Below are 22,626 nucleotides of genomic sequence, written 5' to 3' on the forward strand. Positions count from 1 at the left end.
ACGCACTGACTCAAATACAACCTCTCTCATACGCGTACACGTACTGACTCAAATGCAACCTCTCTCTCGCACACATACTTTGTGTCGATGTTTGTGTTTATTTCCTGTTGGCAGTGTTCTAGCCCATCGTTATATTCCCATAAGAAGCAGAGGTCAGGGTATGATACTTAATGATAGCTACATTTGTTGTAAGATACATGTTGTCTGTGCTGATTTATTTGTTCAAAATAAGTTATGTAGTCTTGTTCTCAAGATGATGTCCTGGAAGAAAACAATTTGTTGTCCTTTAACTTTTGATTTGAATTACATTTAATTGCAGGTGGAATGTATTTAGCAATACTGCTAAAAAGATATATCGCAAATAGAATATTGTTATTTTCGAGATGTGATCAGATTCCTTTGACCGTATTTCTTAATTAGTTAAGTAACTGAAATGAAGACTACACAATCCATACTTAATCCATTTATATTAACGAGACCTGACCTGTGCATGTTTTAGCGTGCGTGCATGCATCTGTTTGTGCGTACATGCACCTGTATGTGCATGCGTGTGTGTGTGTGTGTTCCTGCACGTACAGAATTAAAGAAGCCACAGCCCCGCACTCCTCTCATTGCAGCAGGACGGGGGTCGGTCGAATCATACAGCCCACAGACGGACAGATAGAGAGACAGAAAGGCAGTTGCCTGAGTCAAAAAGTTGAGAAATGTTCAACTTTTCAGGCAGCGACGGATCCGTATGCCAATCAGAACGCGTTATGCAAATACACTACTGTGATACTACTTGGACTCTTGGGATTTGCAGTCCGTTTTATGCATCTTAAACTTCAGTGTGTTCGATCTGACAATGAATCATACAAATCCAAGACCAAAATGCAAAGATGGGGTCTGCATGATCTATGGAATGAAAAAGATCCTCCTAATAATATTCTATGTCAGTCCGTATTGGATATAGACTGTGTGCACTCCTCCCCTACAAACTCAGAGCTCTCTTAGGCCACGTTTATACATAGCAGGGTATTTAGAGAAACAAATATTTCCCCCCCTCCATTTTCAAAAATAACATTGTGCACACAACATAGTTTTCAAAAAAGTTGTCATTTACATCAACCCGCATAAATACACCTTAGAGCGCCATTATAACTATGCCAAACCTATGGGTGGCAGTGTAGGGAGAAGGATAAAGCCATGCAAGCCAATCAGAATCCTCAGAATCAACAACAACAAATAACACAAGCGACTTCCTGTTCCTTTCAAAACATGACTAGTCACACTGACTAGTCAATAACGTTCATTGTAGTCCATTGTGTACATTTTTCTAGTCAGCACATTCTGTGTGGACAAGGTCCACTGCTTTGATAAAACTAAACAGATCCTCAAAGAGGTATCATCATAGGACGACACAGGTGTCACTCAAACAAACTCAAACAGTAATTATGAGCATAATCCTTTTATGAACCAGGGCACGGGTAACAATATATAAGATAAATCTAATACCCTTGTCCTGTTACATTAAAGTAGCAGACCCATAATTAGTCTAATGAGCGACACCTAGGGTGGTCCTGCGATGGTACCTCGGTGAAAAGGACATCATGGAAAGCAGTGCTATACCAACAATAGGATGTACAGATCGGTTGGCGATGGATAACAATTATAGAAGTGAAATGGATACATAAGCATGGGTAGGCATAAAGGTAACATTAGAGAGCAGCAGAAAGATGGAAATACTAAAGGTTGCTTTTAATAAGGATTCTTGAAATTCATTGTACATTATTAAGCAATGGTAGACATTGAATCAGCCTGTGTGTGCGTGTTTGTTTGTGTGTGTGTGTGTGTGTGTGTGTGTGTGTGTGTGTGTGTGTTTGTGTGTGTGTGTGTGTGTGTGTGTGTGTGTGTGTGCTTCAGATTAAATCAAAGATTCTGCCATTTTTTGAGTTTGAAGCTCAGCATGTGTTACAGCCATCCTTCAATTAAATATGTGTGTATTAATTGTTGATAATGTTTATTTGTAATGTTAAATGTTAATTGAGTGATTAGATGGCAGGAGGCGTGTTTTGTGCCACCTGCAAATTCACTGGAGAATGGCAGCCGGTGTCAGTCTGATAAAGTCACAACCTGGTGCAGACACTGTGGAAATATATAATTTTGACCACTCTAACATAAGCCTTTCGTTTAGTTAAGAGTTTATTTGTTATTTTGAAACCCTTTTTACTCATTTTTGGAAGCCCTTTGTTTGAAAATAAATACACGAAATACACTTATCAAACATCACAGTTAATGCCCCGGAGGCATCACTCGACTTGAATGCCGTGACATTAAGTCAAAATTATCTAGATTCTCGACCGACTGGAAACTGGATTGGACAAGTTTGCAGCGCTAAAGTACTCTCGGCTGATGAATGGGAAATGTTTGACAACTACCCTGAGTACCGAGCTGAACAATGGACCGCTGGCGCGCGGTGAAGCCTCGCCAGGCCTTTCGTTGGAAGCGCTCACTGCTCACTGCTTATGCCAATATTTGTGTGATGGATAAGAAGTGGAAATGGAAAGCGATACTGATCAAGTTGTGGACCCAGAAAGGAAATTGTTGCAAACAAATAAATTGCGCAGAGGAAAGCTTGGTGCAGTGACAAGAAAAAAGAATGAAGTGCTTCATATGATGAAAACAAATGATAATAAAGAAAATGAGTAAACGTGGACACATTCAATGAACTGTTAACAAACTTTATGGATTTGCAAGTGGATGTTCACTCACTGCTAGAGGTTGATGAAAGAGAAGCTGATCATACTTATTGGTACGAGCCAAAGTTAGTTGAATTCAAAGAATTACTAACAACTGTTCGCTCATGGATGTATGAGGATGATGATGGTGAAGATTCTGGGAAAGAAGATAAAGTGGATGACATAAATGCTTTAAGTGAACAAGTTGATAATGATGATGATGAAGAACAAGCATGCAGTGAGATTGGCCTTAGCGCGTCACAAGTTTCATTATGCGCCAGCCGCTCCAAATCATTAACAACCGCCTGCGTAGAAGCCGAGGCTAAACGCTTGCATTAACAGCTGAACTGGCAGCCGCAGAAACCAAAGCAAAAGTACTACGGCAAGCCGGAGCTGGCTCAGTGAGTTTGAAGGCAAACAGCCGCACAAGTCAAGATCGCTCCGCCTTATCTCAACACCCCCCCCCCCCCCCCCCCGGTAAAAAATGCAAAAAACCCAAAAGCATTCACTGAAATCTGAACCAATCAATTAACAGCCATACTCATGCAAGAACAAGTAGCCCAGAAAATGTTGTAGACATACTGAAAAGGCAAAATGATATAACTGAAATATTAATAAAACAGCAGAAAGCCTCCCACCTACCTGTTTGAGAGATTCCCAGCTTTGATGGTGACACACTGCCCTTCCATTCCTTCATTACAGCCTTTGAGCAAAGCATAGAAAACAAACCAGACAATATGCAAGATAGACTCTACTACCTGGAGCAGTATACTGTGGGGCATCCAAGACAAATTGTACGCAGCTGTCAGCATGTGGATATAATGAAGCAAGGAAGCAGCTTGAGTGATATTTTGGAAACAAGATGAAGATCACATGAGCAAAACATTAAATTGGACAGCTATAAAAGCAGAGGATAGCCCTGCATTAAGAGCATATTCAATCTTTCTCCGAAGCTGCTACAACACCTTGTAAGGAATTGACTATGTGGAGGAACTGGAAAATGCAGCAAATCTGAGGATATTTGCATCAAAGTTACCCTTTAAGCTGCGTGATAACTGGAGAACAGTCGTCTGTGATGTTCAAGAAAGAAAATGCAGACATCCAAAGTGTAAAGATCTCCTCCAATTCATTGAGAAGAAAACTTGTGCTCTACTAGATCCCATGTTCCAGGCGAAATAAATATGCCAGTATCAGTGGAAAATAGAGCCAAACCCAAGGTACCACAAAAGTCCAGCAGGGAGAGCAGTTTTGCCACCACTCTCACCCCTGTCTTAGAAAATGCAAAAAACAAGATGTAAGTGGAGCATTAACAAATAACAAGGAATGCCATTAAAAGAACCTTCCTGTTTTATAGCAAAGACCACTCAATGGAAATGGAAATGTATGTTGTTTAAAGGACAACCCAACAAAGAAAAAGTGGAATTTATGAGGGCCAATGGATTGTGCTTTGGATGCATGAAAAAATGACACATGAGCAAGTACTGTAAAAAATGCATGACATGTAAAGCCAAAGAGAGTGCACTCTCAATAGTCCCAGTAAAGGTGAAATTGGACAAGAGAACAAAAACTGTGCAAACATATGCCTTTTTGGATGGAGGAAGCACTGCAAAATTCTGCACAGAGGAGTTGATGCAACAGCTAAATGCTAATGGAAGGAAGCAGGACATTTTGCTCAGGACAATGGGTCAAGAGAAGCCAGTGTCTAGCTACAAAATCTCTGGTTTGGAAGTTGCTGCTTTGAAGGGAAATGGATACCTTAAACTGCCTGATGTCTACACACACAAATCCATCCCAGTCATCCAAGAAAATATCCCCAAAAATGAGGATATTAGAAAATGGCCTTACCTGGATAAAGTTGACTTGACACCCATTGATGCCAGCATTGGCCTGCTTATAGGGGTTAATGCCCCAAAGGCCATGGAGCCATGGAGAGTAATTAATAGTGAGGGTATTGGGCCCTACGCTGTGAAGACTCGACTTGGGTGGGTTGTCAATGGCCCACTCAACATGGTTCAGCATCTCCTCCATGCTGAACCACAGCATGGAGGAGAAGGGATAGTTGCCGTTTGCTGACTCCTGGAGCTCTATATCTATATAATATAATATAACAATAATAATATTATATACGGGTATTTATATAATATATCTAATATCACGGCCAAAAGCTATGTGCGCCTTGAATGATATGAATAATAAAGACTGTGTCTGACGTCTCTGGTACTTCCACAAGTAAAGACTCGTAGTGAGGGATATCTCGGCCATGGCTGAAAAGAATTGGGGGGAAGGAACTTTGGCATTGACTCTCTGAAATCCATGAACCGCGACATGGAGAAGAAAGGGATTGTACTCCGGGAGCTGAGCTGCCGGACTGCCTCCGAGCTCCCCGCGCCAGAGCTGCCGGACTGCAGTCCGGCCGCCGTCGAAGCCGTCTGGCCGCAGTCCGGCGGTGTACTCCGGGAGCTGAACTGGCGCCGAAGCTAGGTGGCAGCTCTGGCGGACGAGCAGCTCCAGCTGGGGGCACTCGGCGGCAGTCCGGCAGCTCAGCTCCGGGAGTACAATCCCTTTCTACTCCATGTCTCCTCCTCCCGACTTCCGCCGAAGCTTCGGCGGCAGCACCGGCGGGGTGAGCTCGGCGCCAGAGAAAGGGATTGTACTCCCGGAGCTTAGCTGCAGGGCTAGCGCCGAGTTCACCCCGCCGGAGCTGCTCGTCCACTGGTCCACAAAATCTTAGCGATGCTCTGATTGGAGGGGAGTGGGGAAGTGGGAGGTAATATTCAAATGCCCTTCCTACGTAGGAGGGGGCGCTGAAACTGACTCGCTCGTTTGGTAGCTGGAGGCAGGCTGCTTCCAGAAATGCGTATCTCACTCAAAAAATCATATACAGACTTTTTTCAAAGTTTGTATGCGTGTGGGAGCACCATATACCCACAACAACAGCCCAAATCCCAGGAATAGTGCTGTTTTCATAATATGTCCCCTTTAACAAATTCACTGGTAGGCGTATTGCTTTGTTTCCGCCAGGGCCCCATAGCTATTATGACTGACATTGAGGGAATGTTCCACCAGCTGAGAGTGGCAAAAGAGGATGTAAACTATTTGCGCTTTCTCTGGTGGCCAGATGGGCATGTTACACAAGAGCTGGTGGAGCACAGGATGACAGTGCACATCTTTGGAGCTGTCTCTTCCCCTAGCTGTGCAACATTTGCCCTTTTGAAGACAGCTGATGACAACCAAAATAATTATGTAGCTGAGATTGTAAACACCATCCGGCAGAACTTTTATGTTGATGACTGCTTAAAAGCTGTAAATGCTGTGGAGCAAGCAACATATCTCTATGAGAACCTCACACACCTGTGCACCAAAGGGGGATTCGGCTCAATAAATGGGTGAGCAACCATCGCTCCATCCTGGCAGCCATCCCTGAAGATCAGAGAGCTAAAGGAGTTAAAACACTGGACCTGGACAAAGACCAGCTTCCCATGGAAAAGGCGCTTGGTGCTCAATGGAATGTAGAACAGGATACCTTCACGTTCAGTATTGAGGTAAATCCCCACTGAGTGACCAGGCAAGGCATTCTGTCCATAGCAAGCTCAATATATGACCCCCTTGGCTTCCTGACACCAGTTATTATTGTGCAAAACAAAGCTGGGTTGGGATGACCAAATCCCGCAAGAAATGGCTCAAGTGTGGCAAAAGTGGCTAAGTAGCATAATTTTAGTGGATGCATTTCACAACACCAGAAACTTTGCACCCAAAAACTTTGGAGCAATAGCAGCAGCACAGTTGCGTCATTTCTGTGATTCCAGTGAAATGGGGTATGGCTCAGGATCTAACCTCCAGCTGACGAACACCAGGAGAGAGGTGAGCATTGCTTTCATCATGGGAAAGGCCAGAGGAGCGGCACTTAAGTAAACAACCATACCAAGGCTGGAACTTGAAGCTGCAGTCTTAGCTGTACGCATCAAGAAGATGCTAAAAACAGAGCTAGAAATCAACATGGAAGAGCATGTTTTCTGGTGTGACAGCATGACAGTTCTTCACTACATTGCCAGTAACACCAAACGATTCAAAACGTATGTGGCAAACCGTGTTTCCATCATTCGAGAGCTGTCAAAAGGGGCACAATGGCGGCACATAAGTTCCAAGCTAAATCCAGCAGATGCCGCATTACGTGGCTTGAAGGCTGATGTATTCCTCCAGTTTACTTGTTGATCAATGGCCCATGCTTCCTCTCCAAACCTCAATCACAATGGCCAGGAACAATACAAATGGATGGAGTTCTTGACGACGACCCTGAGGTCAACGTTGAGATTTCTGCCTATGTCATAGTGCTGAAAGACAGTGAATGTCCCACAAGTAAGTGTCTGAGCTATTTTTCCAAGTGGACAGACCTAATGAGAGCTGCAGCATGGATACTGAAGATAAAAGAGCTACTTCAGCTGAGAGGACAAAGAATGAACTGAAACAGCAAGTAAAAACAAACATGCCCAAACTGTCTGCGATTTGGAGAAAGCGGAAAAAGCCATTGTCTGTTTTGTGCAGAGGCAGTCTTATCTGGACAAAATCAAAGCCTTAACTAAAGGCACTTTGAAGAAGGCTAGCCATCTGTACAAGCTGGACCCTGTGATGGTGGATGGAGTCCTGAGAGTTGTTGGTAGGTTGAGCAGGTCGGCTCTCCCTGAAGAAACAAAACATCCAATGATTCTTCCAAAAAGCAGCCAAATCTCCATGCTACTTCTGCGTCAAATCCATCATAAAGTTGGTCATGGGGGCTGAAATTACATGCTATCAACTCTCTGGCGCCACTTCTGGATATCACATGCCAACTCTGCCGCCAGAACAGTCATTGGAGAATGTATGACCTGCAAAAGACAAAGACAGCAACCTGGTGAGCAAAAAATATCAGGCCTTCCTGCGGACAGAATCATTGCAGATCTGCCTCCATTCACAGATGTTGGGATAGATTACTTCGGCCCAATGGAGGTGAAAAGAGGACGAAACACTGTGAAGAGGTATGGCGTCATATTCACCTGCTTAACATCATGTGCAGTCCATCTAGAAGTGTCCCATACACTCAACACAGATTCGTGCATAAACGCCATCAGGAGATTTGTCTGCCGCAGAGGTCAAGTGAAAGAAATAAGGTCTGACAATGGACCCAACTTTGTCAGTTCTAACCGGGAGTTAAAGAGTGCCGCCAGAGACTTAAACCAAAACAAGCTGCACCATTCTCTCTCATAGGATGAAATAAAGTGGATCTTTAACCTGCCGTATGGAGCTCATCATGGAGGAGTCTGGGAGTGGCTGGTACAGCTAGTTAAAAGGGTGCTTTGTACAGTGGTAAGGCAGCAAGTGCTGGACGACAAGGCCCTACATACTGCATTGTGCGAAGTGGAGGCTGTGTTAAATGACCGTCCAATCACCCCATCTAGTGGTGACCTAAATTACCTGGAGGAACCTAACCCCAAACCACCTCTTGCAGCTCAAAGCAAAGCCACTTTTACCACCTGGCTTGTTTGCCAAAAATGATCAATATGCTTGCAGGCGATGGAGGCAGGTCCAGTACATTGCTGACCTGTTCTGGAAGAGGTGGGTGAAAGAATACTTCCCACTAATGCAAGCACGTCAAAAATGGAACAGAGTAAAATAAAGCTTTGCAGTTGGAGATCTTGTGCTTTTCATGGACGAATCAGCACCCAGAAATTCGTGGCCATTGGGGCGAATCATAGAAACCATGACCGACTCCAAGGGATTCGTTCATCGTTTCCGGCTGAAGACTCAAACTGCAGAGCTGGAACGACCCATCACCAAGCTGTGCCTTCTTTTGGAGGGGGCTACAGCTTAAACATCGACACTTAAACTGATGGATACACTGAAGGACGCTGGCAGACACAACATTTCTCATAACGCACATAACCCCTTGCATACACCAACTTACCCTTTTTGGTATTTTTAAAGAACGAAGACCATATTTATGCCTTTTTAATGGCTTATGGACTGATAAAGAGACACTTTAAAAAGAAAATGTTTGAAAAAATATATATATGTAAGATGTAACTGATGTCAGTGGATTCTTGTGTTATGGCTATATATTTTTCCCTTTTTGGTTTTGTAATTATTTGCTTGGCAATAATTAGGGGCCGGAATGTTACAGCCATTCTTTACCTTAAGTTAAATATGTGTGTATTAATTGTTGATAATGTTTATTTGTAATGTTAAATGTTAATTGAGTGATTAGATGGCAGGGGGTGTGTTTCGTGCCACCTGCAAATTCACTGGAGAATGGCAGCCGGTGTCAGTCTGGTAAAGTCACAACCTGGTGCAGACACTGTGGAAATATATAATTTTGACCACTCTAATTTAAATGTTTGTTTTCTAGCACCTTAAGCCTTTCGTTTAGTTAAGAGTTTATTTGTTTTTTGGAAACCCTTTTTACTCATTATTGGAAGCCCTTTGTTTGAAAATAAATAAGTCTTGGATGGAAGAAAACTACGTTTTGGAGTGCGTATATCAAACAACACAGTTAATGCCCCGGAGGCATCACTCGACTTGGATGCCGTGACAGCATGGTTACTGCAATATCACACATTTAAATACAGCAAAATGATATTTCCACTTTAAACACACTCTAGCACACACATACAAGCACATCCTTACCCAAATCATACACACACACACACACACACACACACACACACACACACACACACACACACACACACACACAAATACAAGCAAATCCTTACCCAAATCCACACACACACACACACACACACACCAACCCGGTATCATGCGATTTCGTGCTCATGCGCACAAACGTTAATCTATTGAATCGTGTCCCAGAGCACGATTGTCCGACTTTTTTCATGCTGCACAGAACGAAATGTAAACCAATGCATTCTGAATGGGAGCGTTTCTCAGATGTTCCCGTGCTACACAGAACGAAATGTAAACCAATGCATTTTGAATGGGATCGTTATTCAGACGAGAGAGAGAGTGTGCACAGACAGTACAGTGCACATCTAATCATGACATGCCCTATTCTTTTCAATGGGGCTGCGTCCACGTCACTTGACTGTCATGGTTGCTATGGTGGTTGCCATCGACCGCCCCCTCTGCTCCTTACATGGCTCTAAAAACCACGCGGCAACGGAGCTGCCCTCAATTGTGTTGTTTTTGTCGTAAACTAGGGTCCGCTGGTTAAAAAATAGACAGATATTCCAAGGTTTCCTTCTAAAGGCACCTTGGATGTTTTTATTTTCTGCAGTTTAGACTTCGTCTATAACCTATTTTTGAAAGCAAAACACCAAGCTCATTGATTTAAGGAGGCAGGGTTATTTGAAACAATTAATTAAATATGTGTGAGAGGTTATTCCTCCTCCTGAGTGTGCTTCCTATTTATGTCTAGTGTACATCCCTACTGTCCACAAGCACCCCCCCCCCCCCCCATATGGATTTGGAGAATTGTTGCCACGTCCCAGTGGTGGTGGTATCATATATATGAAAGAGGGCATTCAATTATACTACAATAATCAATTAGGAGGCCGAAGCCCTAAAGGAAGTGATGCAATAGGTGACTGAGTCGAGAACATTTACCAGTAAGCTATAGACCTGGGGTCTCTTTTATATCAAAGGGAGACTCAAAGGACGCATACGCATCAACCTGTGGCTCCAGCCCTACAGAAAATGACTCAGCAAGTGTTCCATCTCGTTGCACCTCATCCAGCAGCTCGCTTGCAAGATTTTGGCCTGAAGTTCTTCCCAGACCTACACCCTAGCCGTCCAACATGCATATCTGAGAATCAGGCCTCTCTTTAATAATGACAATATGTTATGAGAGAAATGCACATTAACTTTTTGTTATCTCATAAGCGGCGTGGTGCCGGCTCCTTTTGACCTTTTGACCCGAGACTTCAAAAACTTGCCAGCTGTGTCTACACACCTTAAGCCACAAATGTACACCTCCATCCCACAAAAAATGGGGACTAGAAACTAACCTCTGTCTTATGTACATTTACTCTACTGTTGGAGGTCACGCACCTTTTCCGTCCTTTTCGAGATAGCTAGAGATGCCAAAATGTTTACACACATTTCCCGGGGTCCCAAAAACGACATATCCGAGATTTGGAGTTCTAGCCCTTAGAGAAAAAAAGTTTTCCCAAATGGACTGTTATTTTGACAAAGCCCCTCAGAAGTGTTGCCTGCAAGACCTAGTGGTTCAGAATGCAGTGGAAAAACAGTTTTTGAGATAGGAAGGTCCTACCGCCCTGAAATTTGAATACCTTATTCTAGGGCCGAACTGGGACCCCCACATCGAAACTTGGCCCGGTCGGACCCTGAGGGCAAAAAGGGGGGGGTCTGAGGTTTCGGGTTAGGGTTAGGGTTAGGGTTAGGATTAGGGTTAGGGCCTTCTCCATATCCATATGGGGAGGGAGGGGTGCTTGTGGACAGTGGGGGTGTACACTAGACATAAATAGGAAGTACACTCAAGAGGAGGAATGACCTCTCACACGTATTGAATTAATTGTTTCAAATAACCCTGCCTCGTTAAATCAATGAGCTTGGTGTTTTGCTTTCAAAAATAGGTTATGGACGAAGTCTAAACTGCAGAAAATAAAAACATCCAAGGTGCCTTTAGAAGGAAACCTTGGAATATCTGTCTTTTTTTTAACCAGCGGACCATAGTTTAGAAAGAGAGAGTGTGAGGGACACTGTACTGTCCCTCACACTCTCTCTCTCGTCTGAAAAACGCTCCCATAAATGCATTGATTTACATTTCGTTCTGTGTAGCACGGGAACATCGGAGAAACGCTCCCATTCAGAATGCATTGGTTTACATTTCGTTCTGTGTAGCACGAAAAAAGTCGGACAATCGTGCTCTGGGACACGATTCAATAGATTAACGTTTGTGCGCATGAGCAAGAAATCGCGTGATACCGGGTTGCACACACACACACAAATACAAGCAAATCCTTACCAAAACACACACACACACACACACACACACACACATGCACACACACACACAAACACAAAAAGGCACATCCTTACACAAATTCATCCCCCCCACACACACACAGACACACACACACGAAAAGCCCATTGTTACACAAATACATACACTCATACACTTGCACAGGGAAGGTTTTTGATTGAGCATGGTCTCACAAGGTAATAATATCAACCGCTCAGTGGGAGAGCGATCCCTGCAGCGAATGCATCTAATTTTCTCTCTCTCTCTGTCTCTGTATCTCTCTCTCTGTCTCTCGCTGTCTCTCATTTTGTCTCTCTCTTTTTCTCTACCTCGCTCTACCTCTCTCCCCGGCGGTGCTATCTTTAGTAGCAGTAATGGTGATAGATGCAGATGGAGGTAGCGGGACTTAAATGTCAGACTCAAATGAAAAGTGCTGTTCCACTGAGACAAGAGCAGCTGTAAACAGACATTTAGCTTGCGCACACACATACGCGCACCTAAATATATATGAACGCATGCATACACATACAATTACTAAAGTAATTACACACAGAGTAATACCTCCCACTCAGGTTCACACACGCATCATAACAAGAAGAGCAACAAACAGATGTACACACATACACACAAACACACAAAACATGGTGGCTGCTGTGTTGAAGTTGTAGAATGTGTGTGCGTATGTGCGTATGTGTTTCAAAGGGATTGTTTGGTGTATGGGTGTGTGTGTTTGTGTTTTCCATGTGTTCCCTCAGCACAGAGGCAATGGCCACGCTTGTTATGTGAAGACACAATCTCTGTGGAAGAACAGGGTCCTGCATGGGTGGTGATGGGTGATGGAATTGTTGGTGTGGAATGGGGTGGTCAACAGTGTGCAATGCATGTATGTGTGTGTGTGTGTGTGTGTGTGTGTGTGTGTGTGTGTGTGTGTGTGTGTGTGTGTGTGTGTGTGTGTTAGTCTGTGTGCGTGTGCATAAGTGCTTCTTGCTATGAGGCCAACTTACTGGATGTCTAACTAAGGCGATATTTGAACCTCTTCAAAGGCGCGGGTGGCAGCGGTTTAATCACTTAGTCTCGTCTCACCGTGCTGGGGGGCGAGACAGCCGACCTTCCCCCTCTCCAGAAATCAGGGCAGATGCCTCCGCTGTTCTTCATCCTCTTGAGTCCCCTGTGGTGTCTGGAGTAACCCCCCTCCCTCCCCATTCCAGCCCTCAAACCCAGAAAAAAATGAAATAAAAATAAGAACCAGAAAATCATTCAACCATTTAAAAGCAGCGAGCTGGGCATTGCATGGTCTCTGGCTGACAGGCAGCAGAGAGAGATGGTGAAGCTACGTCTCTGCATGTGTGGATCCCCCGGCCCTCCCAGCGTGGATACTAGCAGCTCCTTGCAGGGCACAGCTCCCTGCATTAACCTCTACACTGAGACGCTGTTCATCACAGAGTCTGGAGTCTGGTTTTGGCATCCTGGTACGTGCTGCCGGTGCCTACGCACGGATTACAAAGAGACCGGGAGAGCGAAGGGTCAAACAGATAACATAATTCTCTATCCGTCTATCTCTGCCAGCCCGGTGGTGTTTTTGTGTATTTGAATGACTCATAAAAGGATGTCGTACCTCTGTATCCCTGTGTAGATTTGATTCAAGCCGGATGGAGATGAATTTAATTAAATGTGTCTGTGTCTAGTGCACCAAGATATAGAGCAGTGGGAGGTGGCAGATATATGTGTGTAGACAAATGGTGTTCAAAAGTGCATTTATTACTGTGATCTCGCTCAGCGCCTCACTTGGTTCAGTACTGCCGTGCTGGACTACTTGAGGGACACTGTGGGTTTATGTGTGTGTGTTTGTGTGTGTGTGTGTGTGTGTGTGTGTGTGTGTGTGTGTGTGTGTGTGCGCGTGTGTGTGTGTGTGTGTGTGTGTGTGTGTGTGTGAGTGTGGCTGTGTATGCGCGCACGCAGATTTGTTTGTGTGGATGTCTGTGTGTGTGTGAGCGCTCTGTTTTTTTTGGTGTGCATATGAGTGTGTATATATGTGTATGCACACATTCTGTGTGTGTGTGTGTGTGTGTTTTAGGAGAAAATGAGCCAAAGGAGGAGCGCAACTTCTTTATCATTCCAAGCGTGACCTTCCGGGATGGGGGTTGTCACCGCGCCGCTAACTAATGCTCCTATATATCATGCGAATACACTGTTTTACCATTATTCCCACCGCTCCGCCCAGCCACCCTTCAGCTTGCTCTGGCTCTGACCCCGTGTCGAGGAGGTAGTCGCTGGTATGCGCTTATACACACTCAGCTCGCCGAATCAGAGAGATCTGTTGGTGTAACGCGCCCGCTGCCGTCAGTGCGTTGCTGCTGATGGAGGAGGCTGTCATCAGTATTCAAATGTCTCCTCTGTGTTGTCGCTTATAGTCATGGCCTTTTACTGCGGGTCGCAGAAGGAAGGCTTCAAATGAAGGTCTGAGGGCAGGAGTTGAAAAAAATAAAAAAGAGAAAAATAGAGGGACGGGGAAGGACTTGTGCCTTGTGTGTGTTTGGTTTGTGAGTCTTCCTAAAATAGTGCAAAATCAGAACCACCAACACACACACACACATGCACACACAAACACAGGGTGCACATTATATCGGCAATCTCACACACAATTGGAACGGAGTGATAGAAGAGATACGATCAAAATTTGCCCCTCAAAGTGTTAATTACCTGGCTTTCTAATCCAACGCAACTCCTATCGATTAACACATCTGACACTAACACTAACAACTGCGGCCATTGATACCACCAACACACCACCACCTCTACACCACCAGCGCCACCACCACCACCACCACCACCACCACCACCAACAACAAGCCAACACCGCCATTACCACCACCACTGCCAAAACGCTACCACCACCGCCCCACCATAACCACTGCCACCACACCAAACCACCACCGCCACACCACACCACCACACCGCAACCCCCCCCCACCACACGGCTACACCACACTACCAAACGCCAAACTACCAAACACCAAACGCCAAACCACGATCACTTTCACAAACACCACCACCACCAACACGCCATCACCGCCACCACCACCAACACAAACAAGACACCACCGCCAGGACCACCACCACCGCCAACAAGCTACCACCAGCACCACAACCGCCCCACCACAATCACCGCCACCCAACTACAATCACCACCACCATCACACCACCGCCGCCAACACACCCCTACCGCCACACAACCACCACCACAACAGCACACAAAAAAGGATGTAACATAACATAACAACATGTGACTTATTTGACCCCTTAGTGGGTTATGAAGACAGAGTTGTGTTCAGATCAGTGGTCTGAATCATCGTCTCCCCTTGAAATGGATTGTCTTCAGGTAATTTGCCCGCCCCGCGCAGGACAGAGGTCCTTGAGTCGAGGATGCAGACCGCAAAGATGTCTGCTACCAATGAAGTCACCCCAGAGAGTTGATCTTTGGGTGCTCTTTCTCTCTCTCTCTTTGTCCTGACTCCTTTGGTTTGTTGGGTGTATGTGTGTGTGTGTGTGTGTGTGTGTGTGTGTGCGTGTGTGTGCGTGTGTGTGCGTGTGTGTGCGTGTGTGTGCGTGTGTGTGTGTGTGTGTGTGTGCATGTGTGTCTTCAGGACAGGATCGCAGTGAGGCAGCGCTCATCAGGCGTTTTAAGGGTGATGGCATCCGCTACAAGGCCAAGCTCATCGGCCTGGACGAGGTCACTGCCGCCCGCGGAGACAAACTCTGTCAGGACTCAATGATGAAGCTCAAGGTGAGGTCACACTCTCTCCCTCTACCTCTCTCTAACTCCCTCTCAACCTCTTTCCCTCTCACACTCTCTTTTTCTGTCTCACTCCGACACTCTGTCTGTAGCGGGTGAGACAGTGTCGGAACAATTGTTAATATTTATTTATTGTACCTTTTATTTGAGCAGGTTTGAGGAATATTTCCAGAGAGACCTGGCCAAGAAATTCAACAATACATTGCGTTGCAACCTTTAAAACACAGAAAACACCACAAATTAACAGTACATCTAGTACAGGTGTTAGGCAAACATAAACATTATAAATAATTAATACTTCCCTCTGTTTTTTATGATTCTGCCACTAAAGCTAGAGGGTATTCCAGGCACTAAAATATTTAGTGCCTGAAAGATTTTTTTAAAGAGCAAGCAACAAGCAGTATATAATTAGTAGGGCTGGGCAACAATTTAAAGTTTTAATCGCGATTAATCGCATAGTATGGTGAGTTAACTCGCGATTAATCACACTTTATATTTTAAAAATTATATTTTAAATCCACTCCAATTGAAGTTAATGAGATTATCAAATGGAATGGCACATTATCATTCATACCAAATGTACTTAATAAGCAAAAACTAGGCCAAGTGATCTTGAGGGAGTTTTATTGACTCACTCAGTGTGGGTTGAATATGAATCTTACGGAAAACCACAGATTTGGGAATTGTAAACAGGCAGTTAATTAGTGCAATTGTAAACCAACACTTACTACAAGTGTAGTTAAATTCAAATAAGTAGCACCACAGATTTGGGAATTGTAAACAGGCTGTCACTTACTGCAAGTGTAATTTAACCTAAAGTAAGTGGAACTAAAAACAAAAATGATTTCTGAAATTAATGTTGACATTCTGTGGGCAAAACAGAGTAAAAACGAAGTAAAATAATTAAATAAAAATGACGCACATTAATGCGTCAATTTGTATTAATCGCGTTAAAACAAGATTGCGTTAACGTGTAATTAACGCGTTAGCTTGCCCAGCCCTAATAAATAGCTTAATTAACTCTCCAACCAAGACAGACAGACGAGATGGAAAGTTTAGTTTTGTTCTTTCCGCATGTGTTTTACGAACACTGTCTAGCGATATTCATTTCTAGCGTGACTCGTGCAGCACAAACTGACTGAAGAATCATAAATATGAGTTATTTGTTTGTTTTTTTCTAATGTAGAGAAATCTACATTAGGATTGAAAATAGAGCAATAAAAATGTCACACTTGTGATGGCCTGCAAACAGAGTATCTACTCAGATATGAATCTCCCAGGGCGGATTTTATTTAACCATTCATTCATTTGTATTGCAGTACAGTAGTACATAAATAAAACTATTCATATTGACAGAAATATTCAGAAATATTGATTGATTGAATATCAGGTCAATGTTTTTATTTGGTTAATTAAACACCATCCACATACCTTTAAATAAGCTTATGATTTCCGCTGCATGAGTTTATACCACGGTTGGTTAGAAATGAACATACAATACATTTCCTCATAATAATACAGATCAAGATTCAAATTAGAGCCGCAATGCACTCCTTTAGTATATGTGTAAGACAAACCAATGTATCAGTGCATAACATACTAATTTAAGCATCCATATATGTCTAAAAGCATCAGTAGCTCTCAAACAATATATGTATAACAATAACTTATACATATTCATGAGCTGTACAGTCTGAGCTGAACTGACTGAGTCAGGCTATCCTAAGTCTGGACAGATACAGGGAGCTGTGGGCAAAAGAGGTGAGAAATATAATAGGAAATTGAAAATGAACAAAAAAAAACAGAATTTAGAGGCAACATAGAGGGCATAGTACTGGGTCTGTTTCTGTATTTATTGCTGTTTAATATACATCCACTGTAATACATGTAATAAACTGAGCATGATAAGATCAGAACACTTTTACACAAATATTGTTTATATTGAATAGCAATGTGGGTGAATAAATATCCACGAGAGGCGGCAGGACAGTCGTTTACCTGTCGACGCTCCGACCACGGGGCTGGGGAAGGAATGCGAGCAGGTTCTCAGGTCTAGGTGGCGAGTAAACTGATAGGGTGGAGGAGGGAGCGGCGACGAAAAACAAAAGACAGCCCATTGATTAAAAGACCGGGCCACTCCTCTTCTACCCAGACAGGATATTCATCACTTCTCTTCTCCTCTAATCCCTCGTCCTCCCCCTTCCATCCACCCCCACCACAACCACCACCCACACCACAACCACCGACCCAACCACCACTCCCACCACCACCACTCCCACCACCACCACCATTCCCACCACCACAACCACCAACACCACCACCACCACACCTTCCTCTGTACCTTTCCACTGTCTACCTCTCTGGTCTTCACCTTTTGTCATTCCCTAGGCCCATGAAGGAGATGTGTCCTTCACCTAAACAGATAGATAGATAGATAATTGATGGATAGCAGGCTGGCTGGCTGGCTGGATGACTGGATGGATGGATAGATGTGATAGGTAGTAAGTTGGTCCATCATTCAGGGAATAGATAGGTAGGGAGGTATGTAATTATCTAGGTAGGTTGGTCATTCGGGCAAATAGTAGGGGTGGGAATCTCTTGGCACCTCACGATTCGATTTGATTCGATTCCGATTATGAGGTCAACGATTCAATTCTAAAGCAATTATCAATGCATCTTGATGCATCACGATGCAACAATTGTTTTTATATACATTTCCATGCGTGATTTTCCAAAATATATATATACATCTGAGTTTGATAATCACTTCATACTTTTGTGATGATCATTAAAGACATCAAGAGATGAATTAATATCTGATATTTTATTAGAGAGAAAGCTTTTGTCACAAATATGACTTTCTATGAACAATGCAATGATCAATGAAGCTTGCATTACAACACAATATGGAACTATGTAAAAAATAGGTTTCAGTTTTATTTTCTTTCTAATCTTTCTTTTCTATGTCATTAAAGAAAAAGCTGCTCTTGAATTAGAAGGAGTTCTTGTGTCTGGCTGTGAGTTTGTGTGCATTCTCCCGTAGGCTGAATCGCAATCGTGTCAAGACAAATCAGATTGGCCAATACACACTGAAGATACATTAAATCATTTTAAAATCACTAAAATTATCCCTCTCTGGCGAACAGAATGTTGCTACAAATAAATAAAAAATAAAGAAAAAAAAAAAGTAAAGAAAAAAAAATAAAGAATTTTTTTTTTAATTCCGATTATTAATTTATCTGCATTGAGACGGAATCTTTCTAGAGAGAATCGCGATGCATCGAAGAATCGATTCTTTTTCCCACCCCTAGGTAGATAGGTAGGTAGGCAGGCAAGTGGGTCTGTTGGTCAGTCATAATCCTCTTGTATAATGTGTGTTTAATGACTCCACCTGTCTACAGGGTATGGCCGCGGCCGGGCGCTCTAAAGGAGAACACAAGCTGAAGGTGTTCCTCACTGTCTCCTTTGGCGGCATCAAGATCTACGATGAGAAATCAGGGGTACGTGTAGCCGCCTGTGTGTGTGTGTGTGTGTGTGTGTGTGTGTGTGTGTGTGTGTGTGTGTGTGTGTGTGTGTGTGTGTGTGTGTTTGTGTGCATGCGCTGGCGTGTTGTTTGTGGTTTCTTTCCGTGGATGAAGTCTCTCCGGATGCGGGACAGGGCCCAGGGGAGGCAGGAATTAGGCAGGGTCTAATTGAAATCCTGATGACATGGCCACGTCCCTATTGTCTCCTGCACTCCAAAGCAGAGACAACTCAACATTGGTCTTACATTATGCTCTGGGATTAGGCTGCCTGTTCTTCCTCCACCTCTTCTGTCCTACACAGCTGGCTCTTTGGCCTACGGATTTCACCTCAGCTTTCCCATCCGTCTGCTTTTGTTGTTCCCTCTTCATCTTTTCACTTACTGTCTCCTCTCCTCAAAATGCTCTCTCTGTCTCTCTTTTTCCTTCGCTCTCTGTCTCGCTCTCTCCATCCATCCTGCTTTCTCTCTCTCTCTCTCTCTCTCTCTCTCTCTCTCTCTCTTTCTTTCTCTCTCTCTTGCACTCTTGCTCTCTTTCCCTATCTCTCTCTGTATCTCTCTCCCTCCCTCCCTGTCTTCTGGTCTTATTTTCATCCTCCCTTCAGCAGAAAAAGCAGCCTACTGAAGGCAGCACCTTCAGATGGGTGGAGAAACAAAGATCTCACTACACAGGGAAGTGGGGTCTGGACTTTTTGTCACAGCCCCGTGTCAATCAGCTGTCGTTTAGTGGTTTGATTGACCCTGGTGGACCCCGGCTCCCCCAAGCTGTGTTTAGGATGAGCATGTATGTCTTCAACGATTGAGCGGATGAGTGGATGGATTTGCTCATTGGAAATATGGCTCAATGATTCAAGTTTACATGTAGTGATTTATGTTGCCCATGTCTCACACCTACAATTATAATTAATGTATGAAGATGATTAGGGTGATAGGTTGAAATGGCCAGGGAACAGGATTAATGAAGAGGAAGACATTTGGACAACTGAGTTGAAAAGCTGAAGTATATAGAGAACTATGTAGATGAATAGATAGATGAATGGGTGGATGGTTGGATGCATAGAAATAAACATTGACGATACATAGTAAGATACATAGAAGATACGTAGAAAGATACATATTAAAGATACTAGCTAGCTAGCTAGACAGACAGACAGACAGACAGACAGACAGACAGACAGACAGACAGACAGACAGACAGACAGACAGACAGACAGACAGACAGACAGACAGACAGATAGTAGGGGTGTAACTGTTCACCGATACGAATCGGTATCCAGTTGGATTAACACAGATGCGACTTCATCGATACATATTTCAAATGACAAAGAATCTGTCGGTGCACCGATTTAAATGTTGCGAAACGGTTGAGTGAAGCTTCAACCTGATATCAAGACTCATGTCAACTCATTCATTCCGTTTCCATACGGATCCGGAAAATAACACTTAAGGAAGCGGGCAGATCGCATGTGTGTTTGTGTATGTTTGCACCAGCGAATCTGAAATCAAACGTGTGGAAGTCCTTTGGGTCTTATAAGGAGGGGAAGATAATACAAAAGCTTCACTATTTTTTAAATTGTGTAGGACAGCGAACAAGTCTATAAATAAACAAATAAGTAGACATGTAGTTCTAAATTTATGAATGTGTCTTCCATTTTTTCCCCATGCCATAAAGAAATAAATATAAAAACCTAAGATTCCATGGCCCCTATACCATATACATATTTGAAAGTAGGCAATGTCTCTTTTATAGAAGGCTTATTTTAATTAATAGAAAATGAATGTGTTCATGTTAAACGAATATTAACTGTATATATCAGATTGATTCATACATTGTATCTCATCAAATCGCACCGGATCGTTAGAACATTGAATCGAATCGCATCGAATCGTTCCATATTACAGTTTTTCTCAGTCGCTTTGGTAGATTTCTCGAATCATCCTCAACATTTGCAAAACACTAAATGCATTTCTCAAAACAATTCGTACAAATAGCAAAACAACATGGATTACCTGCAAAAGCCAGTCTCTTGCTCAAAATCCTTAGATCATCTCTCAAAAGTAAATTTCTGTGTCAATGAACATGTCAGTGCCATCAGAATGACAAGTCCTTGTGTCATTGTGTACGGATAAGACAGTCAAATTACTTAGTCATGTTGTCAATATAACAGTGTACTCTGGAGGGATGTTCAGATGTAAACTATGAAAAAAGTTTTGAAGACAATTATTGTAAATTGTAAGTTACACCTTAGTGTATGTGGTAGATTGATTGCAAGAAACTGGACAAGATTCACATTTACGCTTTGACTGTTTGTACTGTAATTTGTTACTCTAACAGACCATGTCATTGCTAGAAATGTGAACATAGGACAATCTCCTTAGGGTAAACTGTACATAAATTGCTGTAGGAATTACAATGCAGTCTTCCTACACCTTCTGACGTTCCTGTCTGTTGGGCCACGAATTTCATTCTCACGCGGCTCACTCCTCTTCCTCTTCTTCTTCTCTCTGGCTGTTGACCCCGTCCAATTCCTTGTCCTCCCATTGTCAGACATTTTAACATTGTGTTGTGCTCCAGCTATATATATACTTGCCAGTTCATGGTTCAGGAGATGCACCTTTACTGAGCTATTTCAGTAAACTGGTTGATCGTTGATTGATCTAACACTTCACACATTTTCCTTCTTTAGAGAAAGTCAAGATTAACCTGGGAGCAATTTACCAATTCAGGACATATTTCGAAAAAAAAGTCTAATGGCAATGTATAGAAATATGCCTGACATATTATCACAACTCGTTCAACAATTTGCATGTAAAGACTTATGCAATGAACTAATACCTAAATGTTATGGGGGTGAGACTATTCAATAGAGACCCATTACAATACATTTTGATCAACATCACGTAAGCAATTGATAAAGTAGGAAATAGCAGAGAATTGTACATAATCATTTGCATGAATGTACCAAAGCATTTGCAACTTGTTCAGAGAAATGAGAAACTGCTTTTTTGATGTGCACAAGTGACACAATGATGTGAAGATTGAACAGTTCGTTTTGAGAATTTCAATTCTGATCTGAGAAATGTACCAAAGCGACTGAGAAAAACTGTAAAATGTATCGTCCCTGAATCATATCGTAGCACATGACAGACAGACAGACAGACAGACAGACAGACAGACAGACAGACAGACAGACAGACAGACGGATGGATAACAATGACCTAAGGATCAGTGTGGCTACAAATTAGAGAGTTAGACAGACAGACAGACTGAGCGAAGGCCATACAGTGACTGACTAAGCAGGTGCGATTGGTAAGTAACAAGCGAATGCACATATATCACAGTAAAGCTCTCTGCAGGGGGACCTTGGCCTCTGTCCCAACACATAAATATGACTCACACAGATCTGGTGTCTGCACTATTAGCCCTACATCCACTACTTATGAGGAGGGCGCAAGAGAGAGGGGAAGAGAGAGACAGTGAAGGAGAGAAGGCGAGAGAGAGGGGGAATGTATCTGCCAAGATTCAGAGATCTTTACCGTTTCATTCCTCTCCTGCACATCACTCACCTGGATGGATGGATGGATGGGTGGATGGATGGTTGGATGACCAATGGAACGGATG

The 22,626-nt window shown here is 43.3% G+C and overlaps 1 protein-coding gene across 1 annotated transcript in view; it reads left to right on the top strand.

Annotated features, from left to right (window-relative positions):
* dab1a (DAB adaptor protein 1a) overlaps positions 1–22,626 on the top strand; it is a gene marked incomplete at its 3' end in the record, with an annotated part of 105,925 nt that overhangs the window by 59,159 nt on the left and 24,140 nt on the right. Inside the window, exons 3-4 of the mRNA XM_079740607.1 lie at positions 15,336–15,475; positions 18,886–18,984. Of these exons, the coding sequence (XP_079596733.1) occupies positions 15,336–15,475; positions 18,886–18,984 (239 nt within the window). The remainder of the gene's footprint in view (positions 1–15,335; positions 15,476–18,885; positions 18,985–22,626) is intronic.

This window comes from Pollachius pollachius (genome assembly GCF_949987615.1).
Source record: "Pollachius pollachius genome assembly, chromosome: 7".
Classification (NCBI taxonomy): Eukaryota; Metazoa; Chordata; class Actinopteri; order Gadiformes; family Gadidae; genus Pollachius; species Pollachius pollachius.